Below are 22,693 nucleotides of genomic sequence, written 5' to 3'. Positions count from 1 at the left end.
TGAACACCACTTTTATAAACATTCTTGTATTCAATTCAACCGTAAATATCGGATGATCTTTACAAATCTTTGTGAAGCACATATTATTACGCATTCAATGTTCTTGTTAGATTGGTTGCTACTGTAACATCTAATCAACAGTGAATCTCATCGTTAAAAACATTAATTTATAATGATGGTTGGCTTAACGATGGTTACGTGATCGTTGTGATAAATCTTATTTAACCATTGTTAAAAAGACTGTCTTGTAATAGTGTGTTGTATAGATGTAGAGTAAGTATTCATACATAATTACCCATTTTCATTTATGATACCTACTATGTGAAAAAGTAGGGCATGATTGAGAAAATGAGATAATAACTAAAGACTATATATCTGCCACTACCATGATATAACTTAGATATGAAAACCTCAAAATTGAATCTAAAGCCATCTACACTATGTACTAAAAGGAAAGAGACAAAGCACTTTGCTTTGTAACATTTATAATATTCATTAAATTCTAAATCAACAAATGATTTCTTCCTTATGAACTTGCAATCAGTAGATGCCAAATATGTGCAGACGATTTTAAGTGTCAAATTTAACATCAGAGCACTTAAAATCGTTTGATCCTGGAGCCAACTTTAGTTTCATTAGAAAATCCTTTGCTTCTCATATATTGGTAAAAGCTTCTCTGTTAATATCTCGGGCTCTAATCTATTAGTTTTCTCCACCTGCAGAAACACCAGCATTACTTCATTAATCAGTTCTCAAAATTATAGAGTATTATAACCTAATTTGGTGCATTTTTAAATCATTAACCACTAACATTAGCATTGTCGTTTTGTTAAATGTCCTTTTTCTGTCTTACTACTTTAATATTCACTCATGCATCATTTTGTTTTTCTTGATAAGAATGAAATAAAGGATATAATTAGAAACCTAATAGTTAATATTATCTTTGAACCAATGAAGTTATCATACATTGGAATATTGTGAAAGATACCTGAAAATGCAAATTGTAGAAGAACCTTCCTCCAAAGGTTTCTGAGGAAGAAGCATCTAGCAGAAAAAGACCATCATTTTCTAAACACTGCAGGATCTCTGATAGTGGAGCCTTGTGGGTCTCATGACATGAAATGTGAACTACAGCTTCACATTCGTTAAGCCTAGTTGTTGAGACAACAAAAGAAGAGTTGTGGTGGGAAATTTTCCTTTGAGATTCTTTGTTCACTGCATCTCCTTGCAATTGCCGAGAAATTCTGCCTAGAAGCTCCTCTTTTCTTTTTGTTAGTGCTTGTACTTGCTGTTGTAGTTCAGGTATGTATTTCAAGACTCTAGAAACTGTTGCAGGGATGCTCATTTTTTTCTGCAAATTAATATGGAATTATGAGATCTCTATTTATTACATTACAACTTAGGGGAAGTTTCATTTGCTTTTGTTAAGATATTATTGATTTTGTGATTTCAGCTGCTTTATTTGTTTGTTTATGTAATAATGCTGATCTAATTCCTGTCTACTTTTCACATATTTGTCTAAAGAATTAATTAAATGTGAACCAAGTAAGGCCTAGCACGTCATTGTTAGAAATAGTTGTTTTATTAGAAATTATTACATCATCCATTCGGTCAATTTTTGCAGATGTTGATAGGAATCACACAGTTTCACACTGCGGAATATTTCTGCATTTTATCGCGTTTGTTTTACTGCATAAAAGTTCTTATTTTGATGAAAACTAACAAATAAAGAGGCTTTACATAAACTAACCCCTAATTATCTTTCATCTGCACAAATCACTCAAAAAAAACGTTATCTGAAAAGTTAATTTGAATATATGATCCAAAAATAAGCCTAAATGCATAGAAAATACATGCTGTGAACCATAAAATAAAGGAAATCTAAGGGAACACATCCCAGTTGACAAATCTCAGGAACCCTCATGGAAGCTATATATGGATAAGAGTAATATGAATTTCATGAAATTACTTCCAACAAGATTAGCATATGTCTGCTAATTTGAAGATCAGAGTACAGACAGATACAGTTGCATGGATATTTTGGTTTCGACTTAATCAGAACTGAAATTTTGCTCTCATATTCCATATAAAGAAACTAAAATGTTATGGTGCAGTAGCAAAAGTCAAAGTTTAAATTAAATTTGATTGAAAGAAAACAGTAGCGAGTTTATAGTATTGTGGTAAAGTGAGAGAGAAGGGATATATATATATAAAGTACCGTTTGATCTGCCATTGGAAGAAGTGAGCGAAGTGAAGAAACCAAGTTGTTGACCTTCTTGCGGCGATCCCGTTCGCTAGCATTGTGGCTAAGTTTCTTGACCATGGCAGGGTCAGAGGATGGTGCAATAGACCTTTCTTCAAGCTCAATCTGTGTCTGTGGTGAATAAAAGTGATAGGGAAAGGAGTACTCAGAAGACGCATCATCTTTGTAGAAGAGGTTATGGCTATTATTATAGCCCAATGGCTCCTCCTCTAAGAGCCAGCCTTTGGGTGAGAAGATAGGAGAGAACAATGCGACCATGGTAAATGATTATGATTTGTTGGGAGCAGTTAACAAGTTTCTGAGACAATGAAATCATGATCTCGACTTCTGAATATATATGCAGCAGTCATTATCCTTTACGTAATCGAGCATTTTAATATAATTGAATAAAAAATAAGTGGCTGCAGAAGATAATTAAAATATTCTCATTTTCTCCTCGTCACTTGGATTACTTAAATGTAAGTTAATTGATCAAGTATGAGCTGAGATGTTTAAAAATTAAACCAAACACATTAACAATGTTGGGAGATGATAGTTTATGGGAGCACATGTAAACGCGTGTTTGAAATGTGGCTTGTATGTGTTGTGCATGTAGCAGAGAGGGTGAGAGGGTGGGAGAGCGTGGATGACTACCCAACCATCGTGCATTTCTCTACTTCTTTAATTGTCTACGTGGCATCTATGTTTTCTCCTTCTTTTTTACTTTTGAAAGTACTTGACTCAACTCTTTTTTACTTTATACGTGGAATCACTCACTTTTACTATTTTTATTTACCCGATACAATTTGACTTTTAAAAGGTTAATTTGATTTTCGATGAGTTGATTTGGTTCTTTCTTTAGCCTCGATTTTATGTTTTTAGTTTAAGTCGAGTCAAACTCAATCTTTTAATTTAGACGGAATTTGATTTTCAATATGGATTAAAATCTATAGACTTTTAACTTAAACAAACATGTTTCAGTTTTTTCTCAGACTCAACTTAAATTTTTATATGTGTAAACTCCATTAAATCTTTGATTTGGATCGGCTCATCTTGACCTAAACTAATTTGTCATAACATTGTTTGGTATTGATTCAGGTTAACTTTCGACTCAAACAAACTCAGGTATAACCTTTTGGAGTGAATTAACTTAACTCGATTTTTGATCTGGATTAACTTAACTCGACTTGATCTTCAACGGTCATGACCCAACTTAGATATACCGTGATTTTGAATTTTCAATATCTAAAGAATTATTCAATCTAAATTTGAATCAAATTTAATTAAATAAATTAGATTTCAAATCCAAAAATATAAGTACAAATTTAAAATAAATCTATTCAAACATACTTAACTTAATCACTAGTGCAAAAATAGCGTATAACGTCACGCGTTCAACGTCCAACCACTGAATATCCAACCTTAAAAATGACCGGTGGCATTTTTGTAAATAAATGATATTATTAGACGTTGTTTAGAGTTGTAATTCAATGTCAATTTGTTATATTGGATAAATTTTGCTAAAATGTTTGACGCGAAGGTGAAAATGTATTTACGTATCACGTTTAATTCCCTAGAATTAGACGTCAAAAGGATATAAAATGTCGAATGTCCCCGCGTTAGACGTTAAAATGTTAGTGAATTCAATAAAAATTTGAGCGGGAGATTGAAAATTTATTCACTTTATCTTAACTCGCGGTACCTTCTTCTCTGCTCAAACTTTTATGGATCGAAGTTTGACGACCATCACATGTAATCTTTCTTTCATTTGTTACAAATGCATGTTAATTAACTACTTTAGGTATGATTTTCGTTTGTTTTGACCGATTATTTTCATGTTCTTGCTTTCTCTCTCAGTGGTGGCAATCACTTTATTTGTTGAACTTGTTGGTTGTTTTTTTAAACTTATTTATTGTTATTGTTTGGTTGAACATGTTTGTTGTTTGATTGAACTTGTTTGTTGTTTGTTATTATTGTTTGTTTCTGTTGTTTGTTGTTGAAACTACACTACACATTATACTTTATGTTTTATAAAATACCAAAAATTAAAACTTGTTGAGTTGTAAAAAAGGATCACAATTAATTAAAAAAATTGACTAACGTCAAATATTGACCAAATTCGACGTTATTTTGCTTTACTGTTAACGTCGAATATTGACCAAATTCGACGTTATTTTGCTTTACTGTTAACGTCGAATTGTTCTATCTTGAACGTTAATTTAACGTCGACCTCAAATTCGACGTAAAAGTCTAAAAATCATTGACATTATACAAAGTTTTTTACTAATAAATATAAATTTAAATTATTATGAATTAAATTTCGCATTTCAGAATTTTTTACATCCTTAATAATTAGCATTACATAAAGTTTTATCCAAGTCAACCTTATATCCAATGTGCCATAATAAAAGGCCAAAAAAAAACACAATAATTTGCAAGACTTTGATTCAATAAACTATACATTTAGATGTCATATTATAATATACATTGGTCTTTAATTTTGAAATAATAAATATTAGGTGGTCTTGGATTATCATGATTTAACGAATTTTTACATGACACACATGATCTATTTATTTATTTATTTATTATTATTATTATTATTATTATTATTATTATTATTATTATTATGTTTTCATAATTTAAAAGAATTATATATGCTGAACATAGAAATTAGTCAGAATTATATGGGATAGAACTACGTAATAGTTTTTTTAAACTATAGTCTATAATTATAATTGTAAAGGAAAATACAATAATAATTTGAAAATTTTGATAACGTCTAACGGCTTCTTAATTATGAAACTAAACAGGCCAAGTTTCTCGTTAATAAACAGTAAATGTTATATGCTGTTAAAGAAAGAGAGAGAAAACAAAGTAGGAAAGACTATTTTTCTATTGATTAAAAGCTCATTTAACAAAAGAGAGAGGGAGAGAGAAACTGGTAAAACATTTTACAAATAATCATTTATTTACAATTTTCATAACTCTTCTCCTAAACTAATAATAGACATTATCATATTTTTCTTATTATGCTGTTTTTATTTTTTTTATTATTCTTTTAAGTAATTAGACTTATTAAATAATTTTACAAAATATAAGTATTTTATCTTTTATTGGTATTTTTTATTATTATTTGTTTAAAAAATTAAGATTTTAAAAATAATTTTGAAACACATAAATATTTGAATTTTATTTGTGAAATATTTTTGTAGGTTAAAAGTCTCAAAAAAATTGATGAATATATCAAAAATTACTAGTTACAATTCATTTAATTATAAAATTTTGGCTAGTCCATTTCAAAAAATTCCAAAAACATTAAATAAAGTGTGTCACAAATTTAGATAAATTTTTTTTTGGAGAATAGAAAACAAATATTAAGAAAGAGATGACAAAGGCACATACTAGAAGCTTGAAACATTCATCATGGTCATTATTTCCATCATGGTCAAAAGTGTGAATTCAACCTTCTTTTTTGTAACTTTTGTGATATGAACCATTGTTAATGTATTCTTGTTCATTTTCACTAATTAATGTCACTTCGTTATGTTTGAATATGTTGTTGTGTTACTTCGTTAATGCAAAGTCAATCATTTTTGCATTCTTGAAATTAGTAAATATATAGTCATTACTAAGTTTCAGTGACCATATAACTACCACACTTTCGTTCAAGATACACAGAGTTGTTCTTGAACAAGAATAAGATTTAATTTGAATTTGCATGAAGATTGGGTTGCGTTGAATGTATTTTTCGTTGACCACCACTGCTACATTTGTAATTTGGATTTTTGTGTGGTTTGTTGTGTATATTAGCATATAGTAGTTTAATTAGTTTTAGATCAAATTAATTTTTAGTTCAAAAAATATAGCACAATTTAGATATTTTTATATTAGAATTAAGGTTAAATATGTTTTTGGTCTCTTAACTTTTAGTGAAAATTGAAATTAGTCAATCTTTAAAATTGGCCTAGTTTAGTTCCCAAACTTTAGAAATCCATCAATTTTATCCTTTTAACCAAATTTTGTTAAATTTATTTGACATTTCAAATGTATTTCATGATAGTATTTGAGTTGTTTACACCATTTGACTCATTTTAAATAAACTTAATAAAATTTGGCTAGTAAATCTACACATTTTTAAAGTTAGGAGACTAAATTGGGCCAAAGTTTCGAAGAGAAACTAATTCTCAATGAAAGTTAAGGGACCAAAAATACATTTAACCTTAGAATTAATAGTGTTTCCCCACTCAAATTTATAACACATATACTTAAGCTACTTAATCACTTGTTTTGTTTTTGGATTGATTGTTGGTTGTCCCTATACTACATAGAAGAGGGAAACCATTATTTGTATGAACCTAAGGTGACTTAGGGTTTGTCAATTGTTTAGTATTTTCACATTGTGTTGATACAGGAAATCTAACTTCGGTGAAGTCTCTACCATATAGTTAATTCGTAAGTTTAATTGCTTTCTAGAATTTAGAATCATTTCTTAAAAATCAATACTTTTCAATATTTAAAAGTTCTTAGCCTTAATCAGTAAACAATCATATTGTTTTTTAACAACACAAGTCCCTTAAGAATATGATATTTGGACTTATCCACTATATTACTTGTGCGATTTGGTACACTTGCCAATATCCATAACATAAACATTTTGGACTATTGTTAGTGGAAAGTTGATAACATGGCAAGTGCACCGGTTACACGTAGAAAGTGATAAATATTACTCTCTTCTAAGGGATTTTAGCAACATTTGATAACTCTTACAATTCACAACTTAATTAAACATAAAGATCACAAAAACACAAAGAAACTTTGTTTTGGTTTTAATCAAATAGTTGTTATGCAACAAGAAATTAACATAGAATATATAATTGTCAATATTACATTTCATCCATTTCATTCTCATTCATTCACAAATATATCAATTCCAAATTCATGTCAAAATCAACTCACAAGATTACTCAAATTCTATTCATAGTGACTTTGAACCTATGATAACTCTTCAAGTTCCAATTCCTTAAATTCTCAACAAACAATCATGCATTAAGTTCAACTTTAGTTCTAGGTTCAAAAGACATTTTTTAATACCTCAAGAACCTCAAACAATCCAAGGGCCATCAAGCCACAAGAAGCATTAAACATGGAAATCAAATACTAACTTGAATTGGGAAAGCAACACACACACACATTAACAACAAAAATCAAGTTTATTATGTCTAGTCTCAACAAATAGAGTTTGCTCTCCATGGTGGAAAACCTAGTTTATACAACTTGAAGAGAAAAGGAAGAAATTGAAACCAAAGAGAGATGCACAACTTTTCTGAAGGTTCTTAACAACTACTTCATGCTCCAATCATTCCTCTCCTTCGCATCAACACCTCCAATTCGTAGGTCATCTCCTTCATCAAACCCCAAAAGGGCATAATACCATGGATGAAGATTAAAAACCAAAGGAGTGGGAGAGCTTCCCAAAAACCAAAACAACCTCCAATGGCCCCTTCACAGAAGACATGAATAAGTACCTTATTTTAAAAACTTAACATCGTTACCCCCCGGTGCAATCTTAGCACAGTTGGACGCCATTAGTTAGAATGTGAAACAATAGCCTTTGTGAAGCCACCGCTCATCCATTGTCCAGTCACTGCTCAACGGTAGGTTCCTCTATAATATTGTTTGTCTCTGTGCTTATAGTGACGTGATTCTGGTGTCACTCAACAAATGTATTTACTCCAAATTTCCATCATTTTGTTATCTAACCATGCTTCCTTAAAGTCTAATTTGTTTTTCTTTTTTAGGATGATTTCCTACTTACTTATTTCACCTACTCGAAAGAAATATTATAACTAAAACTAGCACAAAATAACTAAAACATAAAAAAAAAAGATAAACTTAAGAATCAAACAAGATAGAAACTTGGAAAAATTAACTTTATTTACTAAAACAAACAACACATCAAAACACGAAAAAAAAAACAACGATATCAACTTTTAAGTAATTTCACTCAATAAATTTAATATTTTACAATTTAATAATTTTTCATAAACAATAAATATATATATATATATATATAATATTCTTATTTTTCATAATTATAAAATTATTGCTGTTATTATAAAATTAAATATAAATAAATTTTATAATTTTATTATAAATAGTTTTTATTTTCTTAAGTAGTTTTATAATTAAAAAATGGTTAAGTTTAAAGAAATGGTCAAATAAAAAACATTAAATTTAAAAAATAGTTACTGAAAGATAAAATTAATACAATAATTATTTTAGTTTTAAAAAGAAATTATTTAAAGAGTAAAATAAAAAAACAAATGAAAACACAAAGATAAGGATATATTGTTGAGAGAAATATAAAATGAATGTTATATGCAATCTAATGACATGTGGCAATGTAGATTATGGTGTGGGTTTGTTTGGTTTGAGGTGCACGTGGCTATGCATGCTATACACAAGCATTTGGCTTCCTTGGTTTGCACGAATTTATTAATTAAGGCGGGGAATGTCAAAATTAAATATGATATTAGTTAATTACATTAGATACTACTGTATTACATCACATTATCGTAAATAATAAAACTAATAACTAACTTTCTAGAACTATAGTTCAAAATAAAACAGTTATGGAGTTAGTAACCATCTACATCGTTTAACCAAGATCATAGATCATAACTATAAAATACAGGTTATTTCCACCTCACTCTTGTTCTCTTCCTCTTGTATTTTTTAATATCTTTTTCTATCTTTAAATTATTGTAAATGAGTGTCTTAACTAAAAATGCCTTTGGGTTGAAGTATTTATTGTTTATACAAAACGAAAACCAAATCATGAAAAAGGAAATAAAAATAGGATGATAAACTTTTTACTGTGAAACATTATGATTTGCAAATAATAAAGTGTACATAATAATAATAATAATAAACTTTCTTTTTGTCTAATTGAATATATATATATATATATATATATATATATATATATATATATATATATATAATAAAATATTTATATCATGTTTATAAAAATTATATTGATATATATTTTTATATTATATAAAATGATTAAGTAAAATGATAAATAAAAATATTTTAGTAATACATGTTCTTTTATATAATAGAAATAAATAATTAAAACAGAAAATATTAAAATAAAATAACTTAATTTAATATTTTACTCATAGTTTTATTTTATATTTAATAAGATAAATAATTAAAATAATAAATGATTCTATAATATTTATTATTTATTAATATTTTGTAACATATTTTGAATTCTTAGAAGAGATTGAAATTGTCGTTGACTTGTATCCGAGTTTTTATTATAAAAAAAAAAGTTTACGTGAAAATACTCTAATATTAAAATCAGTTAGATATATTCTTATAAATATTTTAATATATAATAAACGTTGAGTTAGATTACTCTTTGATATAAATGGTATTATTTATAAACTCTCATAAAAGTATAACAAAAGATAACCCAAAATATAATAACATATTAATATAATATATAAATTTAATTTATCATTATTTTATATTTCACTATTTTAAGAGTGTTTACCCGTACGACAGTAATAATATATTATTGTATAATATCATTAACTGTTTACGACATATTTGAGTAAGAAGTCAAATAAATATATTATTAATTATATTCAATTATAACCATATATCTAATTATATTCAATTAATAAATATATTATTAATTATATTCAATTATAACAAGATTTCCTCTGTCTTGTTCACATCAATAACAATGAAAACATATGGAGAACACATGTTCCTAGAAATTTACATGTTTTTCCGTTGTACAGCAAAAATGCATTATTAGGTACTTTTGGGTTTAGAGGTATTTTGGGAAAACAGCGAGAAAAATGTGAAATGAAAATAGCAAAATTTGGGTGAGTTTGGCAGAGACCTTTTAACCCACCCCACCTCCCACTTCATATCTCATTGTATTTCAGGCTTTATGTTAAAGGCCCAAATGGTTTGAATACCTATAGGGCAACTTCTTCCTGTATTTCCAAAACTTTTTCAGAATACATTTTTTATTTTGCATTTTAAAATATGTAATCCAAAACATATTTTTTAAATATATAATTCAGAATATAAAAATAATATTTCAGCTTGTATAATTTAGAATAAAAATGGATATTTCAGATTATATATTTCAAAATAAAGATTAAAATGAGATGCATGAAGCAGTTACACTACCACCTAAGTGGGCCTCATCAGTATCCTCTTCAAGTCCATTTTATTTTAATAGATAGAAATGGAGTTGCTTATGTTAGTCAATCTTAAGCATTGTTCCCAGCTTTTAATCCTTTAATCTCACTACCCTCCATAAAAACTTATTGTTATCAAACTTCCTTTCTTTTCTCGTTGAATGAATGAAAACTAAGGGTTAAGGATGAAATTTTCTCAAATATCATTTTAAAAAATTGCAGCCTACGGTTACTTTCGCTTTATTTTTCATTTATTTTCTTTATGATTTTAAGCTTTTAGAAAAAACATAGATCAGTTAAAAGATATAAACTCCTACCTTTACCTAAACCTCTTAGATTAATGGTTTTTATAGGTTCACATCTCTTTCAAACATGTATATACATACACACACATTGAAGAGAACAACATTTACATCTGCGGCCTTAAAGCTAAAAGCCTAAAGTACTCCACTTGCATAACATCATACTTATTGTCAAAAGCTATCACCTTTCAAACCTGAACCCCAATCCTCTGTGCTACCTGCATCAATAAGGTTTTCAAGTCATTTCAATAATAATAATAATCGTGGTAGGTTAAAAGTATCAGAAGATGCATTCATAAAATTATCAATGTTAGATCATGTATACTTGGAGAATTTTCTTTTCAAAAGCTTTAGAGAAACTCATAAAGAAAAGGAAGTAATTTGTGGAATCTTATATAGAACGCAAGTTTTTAATTTACACAAGTAAATTTTAACTTTCTGAAAAAGTATTTCATTTTTTCTTATTTATCTCTCCTAAAAACACTTTTAGATAAATTTGTGCAAACATATACCCCAAGGTAAAAACCTGTGTGGGTTGATTATTTCCTTTTATATTCCCTATGTTATTTACTAGTTATATTTAGAAGAGTACCAACAAGGCAGTTAGGAACTCGGAGAACTCGGAATTTGGGATCTAAGGGGAAGGAGCAAACTGCATATAGAGGATCACTGATTCTAAATACTAAAGGAGGTGCCTTGATGGGGATGAGATATTATGCTACCCTAGTCATAATCACCTTATATACATATACTCTACAGTGAAATTTCTGTACAGTACTAGAAAGAGATGAAGATTTTAAATACCTCCTTAAAAGAGTGAACATCGCTTCCCCAAAGCCAAGCATCACAGCCTGCATCTCTGGCACCCCATATATCATTTCTGCGATCATCCCCAACATGAACAGCATCCTCAGGTTTTACATCCAATAGTTCACATGCTTTAAGAAATATAGTTGGATTTGGTTTTTCGGCCGCAACCTAATTAAAAGACAACCAACCACCCACAAACACGTTTGAATAAGAGAAGTTTATCAGCCAACTATCATGTAGAAAAGGAAAATTACATAATTATGAAACCTCCTGATTAATACATAACCAATGTAACCAGTATGTCAATACATGGATGCTCAAATGGCTAATTCCTGTAAGTTGGTACAGGCAACAATAATACATGCCTTAAAAAATATGGTCTGTGCAAAAGAATTTATAATTATCAGTAAATTTTAGCCATCAAATTTCCATTTGATTCTTCACCAAATTTGCTTGATATCATCTCCAAAGCTAAAAGTAATGACATTCTGGCGTAAGTTCATTGTTCCAAAAAGGTTAACTTGTTATATAAGGCTCAATGGTGAAGAAGCTTTGCAGCATGATTCTCAAGCCCAGAATCATGTTGAGGTGCTTTCTACTCCGATGTGACTTTCAGAATCGCATTGGATAAGCTTATGGCTAACAAAATACCCGCTACCATATAAGCTTAGGGCGACAAAAAGACACGCTACCATAGGTCAAAAAGAAAAGAACAATTATCTTACCTCAGCTGACACTGCTACCGCATCAAACCAAGTGTCACAATTTAATGCCCGCAGGAGAGGTCTTAACCTAGTGTCAAAATTTGATACAACAGCTAATTTCACACCTGATTTTCGAAGAGCTCTAAATACTTCTTCTGCTCCGGGATCATTGAGGTGCCATGCCTGTATGGATTATAGACATATATAAATATAAAAAACTATCCAATTTATTTTGAGAAATATGCATATTATATCTCAGAAAATGATCATTATAAGTGGTCTTACCTTGTCCGTCATATAATAGTTATAAAGTTCTTCAAAGTATTGAGGATCTGAACAGCCGGTGGAATAACTAACTATGTATTGCCAGAAGGGCTTACCATCATTAACATATCTGCAATATAAAAGAAAAACAAGGAATCTTAGTTATAATAAATATGTAAGAGATTGCTTTTTCTTTATTTAGTCACACGACCAACATAAAACTTGTCAAGATACCTAGCATGGATAAGGCTTTGGCTGTTTTTGAATACAAAGGCAGAGAAAGCGAGGAGAAGCATTTCATTCCAAATTTTATTTCCACAAAACAGAGTTATTTAACCTGAAGGCTAGTGGCATACTATTCAAGCATTTTAAGAGACAAATTATAAAGAATGTGTATATGAAAACAGTAGCTTTAAAGTTAAAAGGCATATAACCATGGATATTTGAAGCTGCATACAAAACAAACCACATGATGCTTGTCTAGCTAAATCATAAATCTGCAATCAGAAATTGGATTTTGATAATATGGTTCATATGTATCATGCTAAAAAATTTCTCACTAATGAAAATGTTTACATCACTTTTATGTAGGCAATTAAGACATATCATTCACTACAAGCTATATATTTTTATTGTCACGAACAAACAAGCTATTATGCAATCAAAAGACTGTTCTTGTCATTTCATTCAAAAGCAACGGAAATTCCCTTGGCAACATTTATATGCGAATGACCGATGCTTGGCTCCAAGACTTTCAAACTAATCAGACATGAGAAACTCTAGCATATTACAAATCCAATCATATTTAAAAACTCAAACATAAAAATATTAATATTGGTTAAATATGTTTTTTATCCATTAACTTAAAATGAAAATTGAAATTAGTCTCCCTTCAAAACTTTGGTCCAATTTAATCCCTCAATATTAAAAATGTGTGAATTTAATCCTTTTAATCAAATTTTATCAAGTTATTTGACGTATCAAACAAATTTCATAATAGCATAAGTTTTTTACACTATTTAATACATTTTTCTTTAATGTTAGTTGAAAAATACTGTTAAAACCTCAAATAAACTTAACTATTAAAAGAATTAAATTCACTCGTTCTAAAGATTAGAACTAAATTAGTCCAAAATTTCGAAAAGAAAAACTAATTTCAATTTTTATTTAAAGTTAAATGACCAAAAACAAATTTAACTCTGGTTAAAATATAACAACAAAGCCCTGTTTAAGTTATTTTAATGTATATTGAGATTTTTACCAGTAGCGTCTGCAAAAGTACAATTGCTCATTAGACAAGCAAGTGAATCACTTATCTACACAAAGGACCCCATTAAGAAATTTAGTCCACCAGGCAGAATCAACCGCCATGAATTTGATAACAACTCCTTTTCTTTTTCTTTTTGAATTTTAAGGTAGATATATAAAAAGATCCAAACTAAGAAATTTTCAATCCCGTGAAAGCAATTCATGATAATTAATGAACACCTACTCAAAAAGCAACAACCAATATCAACATCAAGATTTTTAAAAACGATCCAGCACTACCATTTCGATCACAATGTCAAATTTTTTTTGCCCTCTGAAATCACATCACAACCACAGTTGCGGTCACATTAGTCTGCAATTTCTCGAAAAATCAATTAATGCGAAACTTTTAAAACTTAAAACCCAAAATTCTTTTTCAGCCAAAGTCATATCCATGTAATAAAATCTAACTATTTTCACATGAACGATAAAAAGTAAAAATAAAAGTAGAAGTAAGAAGCAAACCTGAGACGAGATTTTCCCCAAGGCTGCCCATATGCTCTTCTGTATCTAAACAGTATTTCATCCTCCGAGTACTCCACACCATACTTTTCGCCAATCGTCCTATAAATCTACCAAAAGCACACAAACCGGAATCAGTTCCAAGTCGAATATAAAATCCGTTTCAGTTTGAGTTTCTCTTGGCGCGCAAATCGAAGCACGTGACGTACCTGAGCCATGGGTTGCGAGGGGAGGACGAGCGTGCCAACGGCGTCGACGAGGAGCGCCTTGTGGGTGATCTGTCCGTATAGGGAGCGCCGGTAATCGGCGTAGTCCTTCACCTCCGTGCTCTCCGCTTCCGCCACCGCTGCGGAGGTAGAGGAGTAAGAGGAGCGACACCAGCGACGGAGGGCGGTTCGCGAATTGGAACCGAGAATCCTGACAGCTATTGTAGCCATGTTTGTTTGGTAAAGCTCGCTTCACATTGGAAACCAAGATGCGCTCTTTTCTCAGTGGTGATGCAGAAGAAGGGAAAAGAAAAGCTCCTGCTTCCTTTTGTTAAGAAATTAGAACAAATAAAACCTTTGATCTTATTAATACTAACAGTCACTTTTTTAATTGTTGAACCATTCCTTCTAGAGTAGTGTTCACATTACACTTTATACCAAAAATTTTAAACAACTATAATTTTTTTATTTATTTTTTAAGGCTTATAAAATAATTTCAAAGTTTATTCCTACTTCATATAAAATTTAAATTATCTTAAACTTTATAAATATTCCGACAGTCATCCATGAATACGTGTACTGATAAAAAATTATTCCTAGTCCCTAAAATTGTAAAAATGATAGAATGAACAATTCTTATTGGCCATTTTCTAACAAGATTATGGATCTTCTAAAAATAATTTTAGAATTAGAGTTAAATTGCAAAATTAATCTCTTAAATTTTTACGCATGTCGATTTGTTATTGAATAGTTTAATGTAATATCTTTTGACAAAAGAAGAAAAATGATGAAGATCATTTGTCAAGAAATTTTTTTTAATAATGATAAAAATAAATTCAAGAATTTAAAGATGAAGATAGAAGATATTAGAAAATTTGTATTTTATTTATTTTTATGATTAAACATTGTAATAAATTGTTATAAGACTTTGTTTAAAGATCATAAAATAGCATGCATAAAGATTATTCGAGAAAAGATTTTATTTATTTAAGAAGTTATTTAATAATTGAGATTATTATTAATGATAATTAAAAGAGTCTTTGTGATAATTTATTATAGTGGGTAATAGATTATCATAAAAAAAATGTTTTTAGAAAAAAATTCTCTAATTATAAATAATAAATGTGATTTGATTTTTCAGATTTTTCACTTAATTTTCAAATAAAATAGTAGGTTTTCATATAAAAATATAAAAGTTAGATGAATCTGAGTATATCATAGATCGATAATTTTTATGAAATAAATTATTGTGAAACTGAGTGTTGTTATTATTTATACCAAAACTTGTTCATCCTTTATAGGACCAAAAGAGTTGTTCATTTTTTATGAATTTAAAGGATAAATTGTCTTTCATCTCTTAATAACTTTAAGAAAGATGTGTTTTATCCTAAACTACTTTTACTCCTGTTTATAATCTATTTTTAGTGTTTGACTTAATTTTGTTTAGATAGTATTAGCCATTTAGAGTCTTTTAATTCTAAATGTGAAGACCTGAAAAATAGAGTTTAAAAGAGCAAAAAGGTTATTAAGTTAATAGGATCAGACATTAAAAAGCCCATTTAAAACATCCTGGTCCATTAGCTTAAGCATTTTGTCTCTCTCTAAAACTCAGTTTCAGATTTTCTCTACCTTCTCTCTACCACAACTCTATCTTCTCTCTACCAAATCTCTTCTCTGAACCGTTTAATCTCCGATCAGGTGCCGCCAAAACGTCCGCAACGTAGTGGGCTTCAAAACTAACCGATTCATTTTGGGTTCTAAGCTGGTAAGTCCCTCCATGCAACCTCTTTTCCGTTCTTGAACTGGGACATGCATTTTGGTTGTTTCACGTGCCTTAAGCTTTCTTCTTTTCCATTTTTCCACTCCATTCTAGCTCTAAGAGCTGTTTCCATCACCATTTTGGTGGGTTGTAGGGTTTTATTGAGTTCTTGCGGTGAAGGAACTTTTGGTGTGTTCTTGCGAGCTATCCAGTCAAGTTACTCTAAGGTAAGGGGAGCTAGAATACTTCTTTAAATTGCTTGCATGAAGTGTATGTATATTGGATTCTGAATTGGTGCACTGTTTGGAGTTGTATTTTGCGTTTTGAATATGTTGTAATGTATGTGTTGGTATGTGAAATCCTTGAAATTGTGTTGAGCTGTTTGGAATTGATTTGGATGAGTTTGAATTGCTATAATTGACCAATTGGAAGTGATTTAAGTGTGAAATCTGGTAAATTTTTGGTTGGAAAGAAATTTGGAGTTTTGTGGTTTTGTGGTTTTTAGGTCACTTTGAGAGGAAGTGAGGTAGTGATTTTGGGCATTTGAGGTCTAAAGCGCAACTGGGCTATTGGGGCAATCTTAGCCAATGTAATGTAACTTGTTTGAGTCACTAAATTGATCAAACTAGGTGCAAAGCCGTGGGATTGGGTTTTGGGTCCCTAAGTTGGGGAAAATTGGTGTTTTAGAGTTAAAATTGACTTTTAATCACTTTAGAATGGTAGTAGGAATGTTTAGAATCATTTAGATAAGTTTAATTAAGTATAAAACAAGAATTAAGGGTGTTAGAAGTTAGTAAAAATGGTTAGAAATGGTCATGTTGGGTTCTGTTCGCAATTATGCAGAATTCTGCAGAATTATGCAGAACGCTGTAGTTGACCGTTTGGTCTTGTGCTGCTCTCGGTCATAACTGGGTTGGTCTCTTTTGAGTCTTACCAGTTCATGATCGTTCGTTCTCTTAAGTAGCGTTCGGTCTCTCAGGTAGCGTTCAGTCTCTTAAGTAACGTTTGTTCTCTTAAGTAGCGTTCAGTCTCTTAAGTAGCGTTCGTTCTCTTAAGTAGCGTTCAGTCTCAGGTAGCGTTCGGTCTCTCAGGTAGCGTTCAGTCTCTTAAGTAGCGTTCGTTCTCTTAGGTAGCGTTCGGTCTCTCTTAGTGAGCGGTCATGAATAGTGTTCGACCACTTCTTCATTCTTACCTTTTATGGACCGTTCGGTCCTATCCTTTGGGAGGTGAGGTATTGTTCGGTCTCTACCATTCACGGGGTGTTCGGTCCTGCTCATTATGTGTTGATGTTTTTCGTTCGGCCTATATTCTTATTTATGCCAGTATGCTATTTTACTTAATTGTTCCAGTTGCTTTAAGGGCTTATGTGTGCATTATCATGTTTGTGTTAAAGTGGAAAGTATTAGTATTGGACGTAATTCCATGATCCTCAAGGGGGATACATGGTGGTGCCCTTTCAGTGTGTTTAGAATGATTTGCATGGTAGCTCAGTCTTGAGGGTTTTCCTGACGCTCCAATGGTCTTTCATTCTCAAGTAGAGAGGATTGATCCATGTGGTGAGGAGTAGCAGGAGGTCCTAGTCTTGGGTGCTTCCAGTATGGCCCAAGGTGAGTGATAACGGACTAACCTCGTGAGTGTGGTAGGGTGAAACCCATTGGCAATGGCTTTGCAAAGCAATAGACACCACGAGTGCATAACCCGCCATAGATCAACAATCATTCTAAGTCCGGACGAGTCAAGTTTAAGTGCCACAAGTCATGTTTGTATAGTATATTTGTCTTTACCTGCATGTTGCCTATGACTGTTATAACATGATTTTTATATCTAGCTCACCCTTGCTTGTGTGTTTGTGTTTGCTTAGGTATGCTTTCTTTTGTAATGATCCTCCACTTGGATGTGAGCAGAGATGGATGAGGTGCCTCTGGAGCAGGCTTTGGAGGAAGATGATGTTGTTGCTTAGTCTCCTTAGGATTCTATCAATTATTCCTTATCTTTTGAAATACTCTATTATGTTTAAGTTTTAAATTAAGACTCAATTTGGGATGACTCTAAGCTTAAAACTTTATTTACAGTCTACTCTAATTGTTCTCTTTTATATAAATGTGGACTTACTGTTATATGATTCTATATAATCTGGAATGTTACACTAAACATTATAAAATTAATTTTTATTTATTTGTTATTATTTTTAAGAAATCATTATTTTGTTAAATCAAAATTTAAAAAATATATTTTTTAAAAATAACACAATTTTATTAATAAAATCCTTTTATATTTATTTCAACATAATTATTCTAGAGCGATTCTTTGTATATCCCTAAGACCTTTTTAGGGAAATGCATTATCAGTGTCGGATGAAATTGTCGTGATGATTGAAGTTAAAAGAATAAACCACTTGCATGTTAGAATAACTGTTCCTTGAAAACGAGATTTGATGTTTCTTAAATAAAAAATAACACATCAATCATTTGTACGAAATGACACGCACAAGATATGGTGCATATATAAAATGAAAAAATAGCAAATTATGGTGAAAAAAAAAATACCAAAGGATGAAAGAAATAACATAGTAAGAAATCAAAAACCATAAAATTACAAATGAAAAATTATAAAACCCATAATAAAATTAAAATAAGAATATCAGTGTTTTATTGATCTTCACCATTTTTTCATGCACTTGGTTCTACAGAATGAGTCGTGGGAGGGAAGAAAAAAAAGACTGTAGAAGGTTGCATGGATTGAAAAAAAAAATGGTTCTAAATAGAAAAGAAGATATCATAAAAACAATGATATAACATGTAGTTATTTTGTAAACAATCCAAGATATCTTCTAAACCTTATACCTTATAATATGTCTTAATTTATAGTACTAAGTATTTGTTTGAATTGGTCAAAGTAAGGAAATGAAAACATAAATGAGATGAGAAATAAATTATTGTGATAATTTAAAAGATTAAAAATATATAATAATTTTATTCTTTTTCTAACTATGAAAAATAAATTATATAATGTATGGTGAGATGTCCAATTTATTAACAGTTTATATTCTGTCTAATTGATTAGGTAAATCTTTAATACATATACAATTGAGTAGTAGCTTACACAAGCTACATAAAGTAACTCAATTTTGAAACTATTTTACATTAGATTTATTATTTTATAAAAAACTAGCATTACTTTTAGTCACAATAAATTTAAACACAGGAAATGTCTCAACTTTTAAACAATATTTTACATTAAATTTATTATTTTATAAAAACTAACATTATTTTTAGTCACAATAAATTTAAACATAGCCATGAAGTGATGTATGATAAACTTATGTAATAAATCAGTGTTCACGATTGATGGAGACTTCCAAAACACAGAAACATCAATGCCACCACAAATATAAAAGTATGTGTATGAGAACACAGACAAGTCCCACATCGTTATCAAATCCTTCGCACCACAATTCTGTCTTGCGTAACCATGGCCTCATAAAAATCATCGAAAGTCGTGCAGGTGGGACCCACTTCCCATGGCACCTCAAATTTCGAAGACCTTTGGACATTTTGTGATCAAATTCTAGCCCAAGAGACACGCTACAATGTGAGGGTCTCTTTCCGAGACACCTTAGTTTTCTATGGTTTATCTTCACTCCAACCTTGTATTTGTTCTCTGACAGCTATAAACTGTTGAAGGTTGTTTTGGTTGGGTTTCTCAGTTACTTTTTTAACTTCATATTATTGTTCTTGGCAATGATTGGTTATGGAGTGAGAACTACGCTTCATGTGGACAACAATGGCAGATTTTCAGTTCTTTGTGGAATGTTGTATTATCGGATGTTAGCTTTCATTAATTTATATATCACCCAGAACAGAAAAACCTTATCTTCCTTATTCGGCTACTTCATCTATGTATGGTAAATATTGAGCTAAAAGATCTTTTAATGATAGGAGTGTTTTGCTTTTTTTTTAAGGTTTAATCGTCTTTTTTTTTTCGCGTCGAATCTCAATTTAATCCTTTTGTTTTTGGAAATCTCAATTGGATCCTAATTTTATGAAAATTGCAACAATTGGATCCTTTCCGTTAAATTGTCTCCAATGGCGTTAGTCTGTGTTTGACGTGACACGCTGTAGTCAGTTTCTTAACTGACGTGGCTGACTGAAGTAGGGACAGCTGAAGCACGTGGATAATTCAATTTTTTAAGTAAAAAGAAAATGAAAATTTTAAAGCAAAATTTGGATCATTTTGGGGATTTAGGGTTTAATCCAAGTTGACCTTGACAGATGCAATTTGCAATGCAATCTGTAATCGAAGTATAAACCAGTGTTCTATTATGATTCTAAACACAAAATGCCAATCAAGAACTTAGATTACATATAGTAACATCAAAAATGTACACACACAAATTCAAAGAGAATAGTACAATATTACAGAAGCTATAAGCTACGGTGGTCTGTATAACGAAGGACATAGTTTGAAATTAAGTAGAAGAGATTGTGATGGCTTTGGTCTTAAACCTATATCTTGGTGCTCGGGGGATGACTTGGCTAGGTCCCATGTGAAACTGACCGGGAGAATTGGTAAGCGGTGGACCGTCATCGTAGATATGGCCAAGGAGAGAGGAGCAGGTGTTGCACTTGATCTTGGTTATCTTCCTCTGAATTCCCCAGTAGTTGACGATTTCGAAGAAGGGGCGAATATTGTCCTCCATCTCGAACTTGAACTTGGCTTCGTCTACGGTGGAGAAAGAGACGGAGTCCTTGTTTCCGGCCTCAAAGTAGAAGTCCGGGGGGAAGGCATAGGCGAAGTTGAGATTGAGGTTGGAGTCGCACGCTGTGCAGGTGTACTCAGAGGCCATGATCGGCAATGGTGTGAGGAGAGGGTGTTGAATGTGCCAGAAGTAGAAATACAAGGTGCTTGCGAAAAGTCCAAAGCGTGTAGTTGTGGAAAAACTACAAACTTGGATTGAACCCTAAATCCCCAAAATGATACCCCAATTTCTGAACTGGATTGAACTTTGGACGAACCCTAGAAAAACTCAGAAGAATCTCAATCCCTAATTCGATAAAATAACATTCTCAATCCCAATTTTGCTTTAAAACTTTCATTTTCTTTTTACTTGAAAAATTGAATTATCCACATGCTTGAGCTGCCCTACTTCAGTCAGCCACGTCAGTTAAGAAACTGACTACAGCGTGCCATGTCAAACACACAATAACGCCGTTGGAGACAATTTAACGGAAAGGATCCAATTGTTGCAATTTTCATAAAATTGGAATCCAATTGAGATTTCCAAAAACAAAGGGACTAAATTGAGATTCCACGCGAAAAAAATGGACTTAGTGAATGATTAAACCTTTTTTAAATTTTGATGCAAAGTTGAAATACAAATTTTTCTAAGTTTTGATATAATAAAATTAAAAAATAAATAAATATATTCATCTTTACGATGAATTCATTTTACGTGTCAAGATTGCTATTTAAATTATTATATTATTTAATATTTTTCAATTCAAATGTTAATTTCACACTACTTAATAATACTTAATAAGTAAAATAAAAATTAATATATCCATTAAAATTAAAATATATCAAAATTTGAAATAAAATGTAATTCCAATGTCGCTTAAAATATTTAATCCATTGTTTTATTAAAATGTAACATTAAATATTATTTGAATAATAAAATTTATTTATTCAATTTTTTATATTTTTTATGAAGTCATAAAAATTTAAGGGTTAAATATGTTTTTAGTCTCTAAACTATCAAGCGAATTTGTTTTTAGTTCCTCTTTCAAACTAAGCTACATTTTCATCCTTCTCCTTTAGAAAACCTTAAATTTTCGTCCTAAAAAACCAACGGGTTAAAAGAAGCTGAGGTGGCTAACGTTTGGCCACTTGTGATGACATCTTTTCTCCCTAACTTTTGCCACGTTGGTATTTTTTAATTCAAAGTGAGAACATTGTTTTATTAGGTTGATTGGTAAAGTTTGGTTGAAAGTGTGGTCTGAAGGGTGAAGAGCAACGACGAGGTCAACATTTTAGCTAGAAAGAAGGTTCAAGAGCACAAGGTTGAATTTCATCTTCTTCAGCATTGGTGTAGTTGGTGACGTAAGTTCAATCTTCTCTTTCATCTGAATAAATGGATGGATTTGGGATATAGGGTTTTGTTAGGACTAAAGGGATCCTTCTTCACTTTCGAAATCACTGTTGAAGGGAAATGAAAGCTGACAGTGGAGGAATTGGTTGCACGCGAAGGAGCATTGGTTTAGAAATGTCCCAAACATGTGGATTCTCCTCTCACTTAGCTTCAAAAATATGTGGTTGTGGAGAAAGATTGTTGTTGTTGTTGAAGGCAACTACATTGAAGAACAAAGGGAGACTATTTTATAGATGTAGAAATTGGACAGTAAGTGA

At 30.7% G+C, this 22,693-nt stretch overlaps 3 protein-coding genes across 3 annotated transcripts; all 3 read right to left on the bottom strand.

Moving 5' to 3' along the window:
- Positions 1-243: 243 nt before the first annotated feature.
- LOC124834837 (transcription factor ORG2-like) lies at positions 244-2,570 on the bottom strand. Its single transcript, XM_088091665.1, has 3 exons — positions 2,219-2,570; positions 989-1,351; positions 244-716 (listed from the first exon to the last, which is right to left on the bottom strand). The coding sequence occupies exons 1-3, from the start codon at positions 2,519-2,521 to the stop codon at positions 636-638; spliced, it is 747 nt and encodes a 248-aa protein (XP_087947791.1). The 5' UTR covers positions 2,522-2,570; the 3' UTR covers positions 244-635.
- An 8,199-nt stretch (positions 2,571-10,769) lies between these two features.
- On the bottom strand, positions 10,770-14,919 carry LOC124830768 (Haloacid dehalogenase-like hydrolase (HAD) superfamily protein). Its single transcript, XM_047304573.2, has 6 exons — positions 14,533-14,919; positions 14,327-14,433; positions 12,575-12,683; positions 12,311-12,472; positions 11,580-11,753; positions 10,770-10,993 (listed from the first exon to the last, which is right to left on the bottom strand). Exons 1-6 carry the CDS (start codon positions 14,758-14,760, stop codon positions 10,964-10,966), a joined length of 810 nt encoding a protein of 269 aa, XP_047160529.1. The 5' UTR covers positions 14,761-14,919; the 3' UTR covers positions 10,770-10,963.
- A 5,827-nt stretch (positions 14,920-20,746) lies between these two features.
- Positions 20,747-21,134, bottom strand: LOC124830767 (uncharacterized). Its single transcript, XM_088115114.1, has one exon. The coding sequence runs from the start codon at positions 21,132-21,134 to the stop codon at positions 20,757-20,759; it is 378 nt and encodes a 125-aa protein (XP_087971240.1). The 3' UTR covers positions 20,747-20,756.
- Positions 21,135-22,693: the final 1,559 nt, after the last annotated feature.

This window comes from Vigna umbellata, chromosome 5 (genome assembly GCF_029865625.1).
Source record: "Vigna umbellata cultivar VRB3 chromosome 5, Vumbellata_1.0, whole genome shotgun sequence".
NCBI lineage: Eukaryota > Viridiplantae > Streptophyta > Magnoliopsida > Fabales > Fabaceae > Vigna > Vigna umbellata.
Note: the sequence above shows the minus strand (reverse complement) of the source record. Positions and strands in the feature narration are given on the sequence as shown.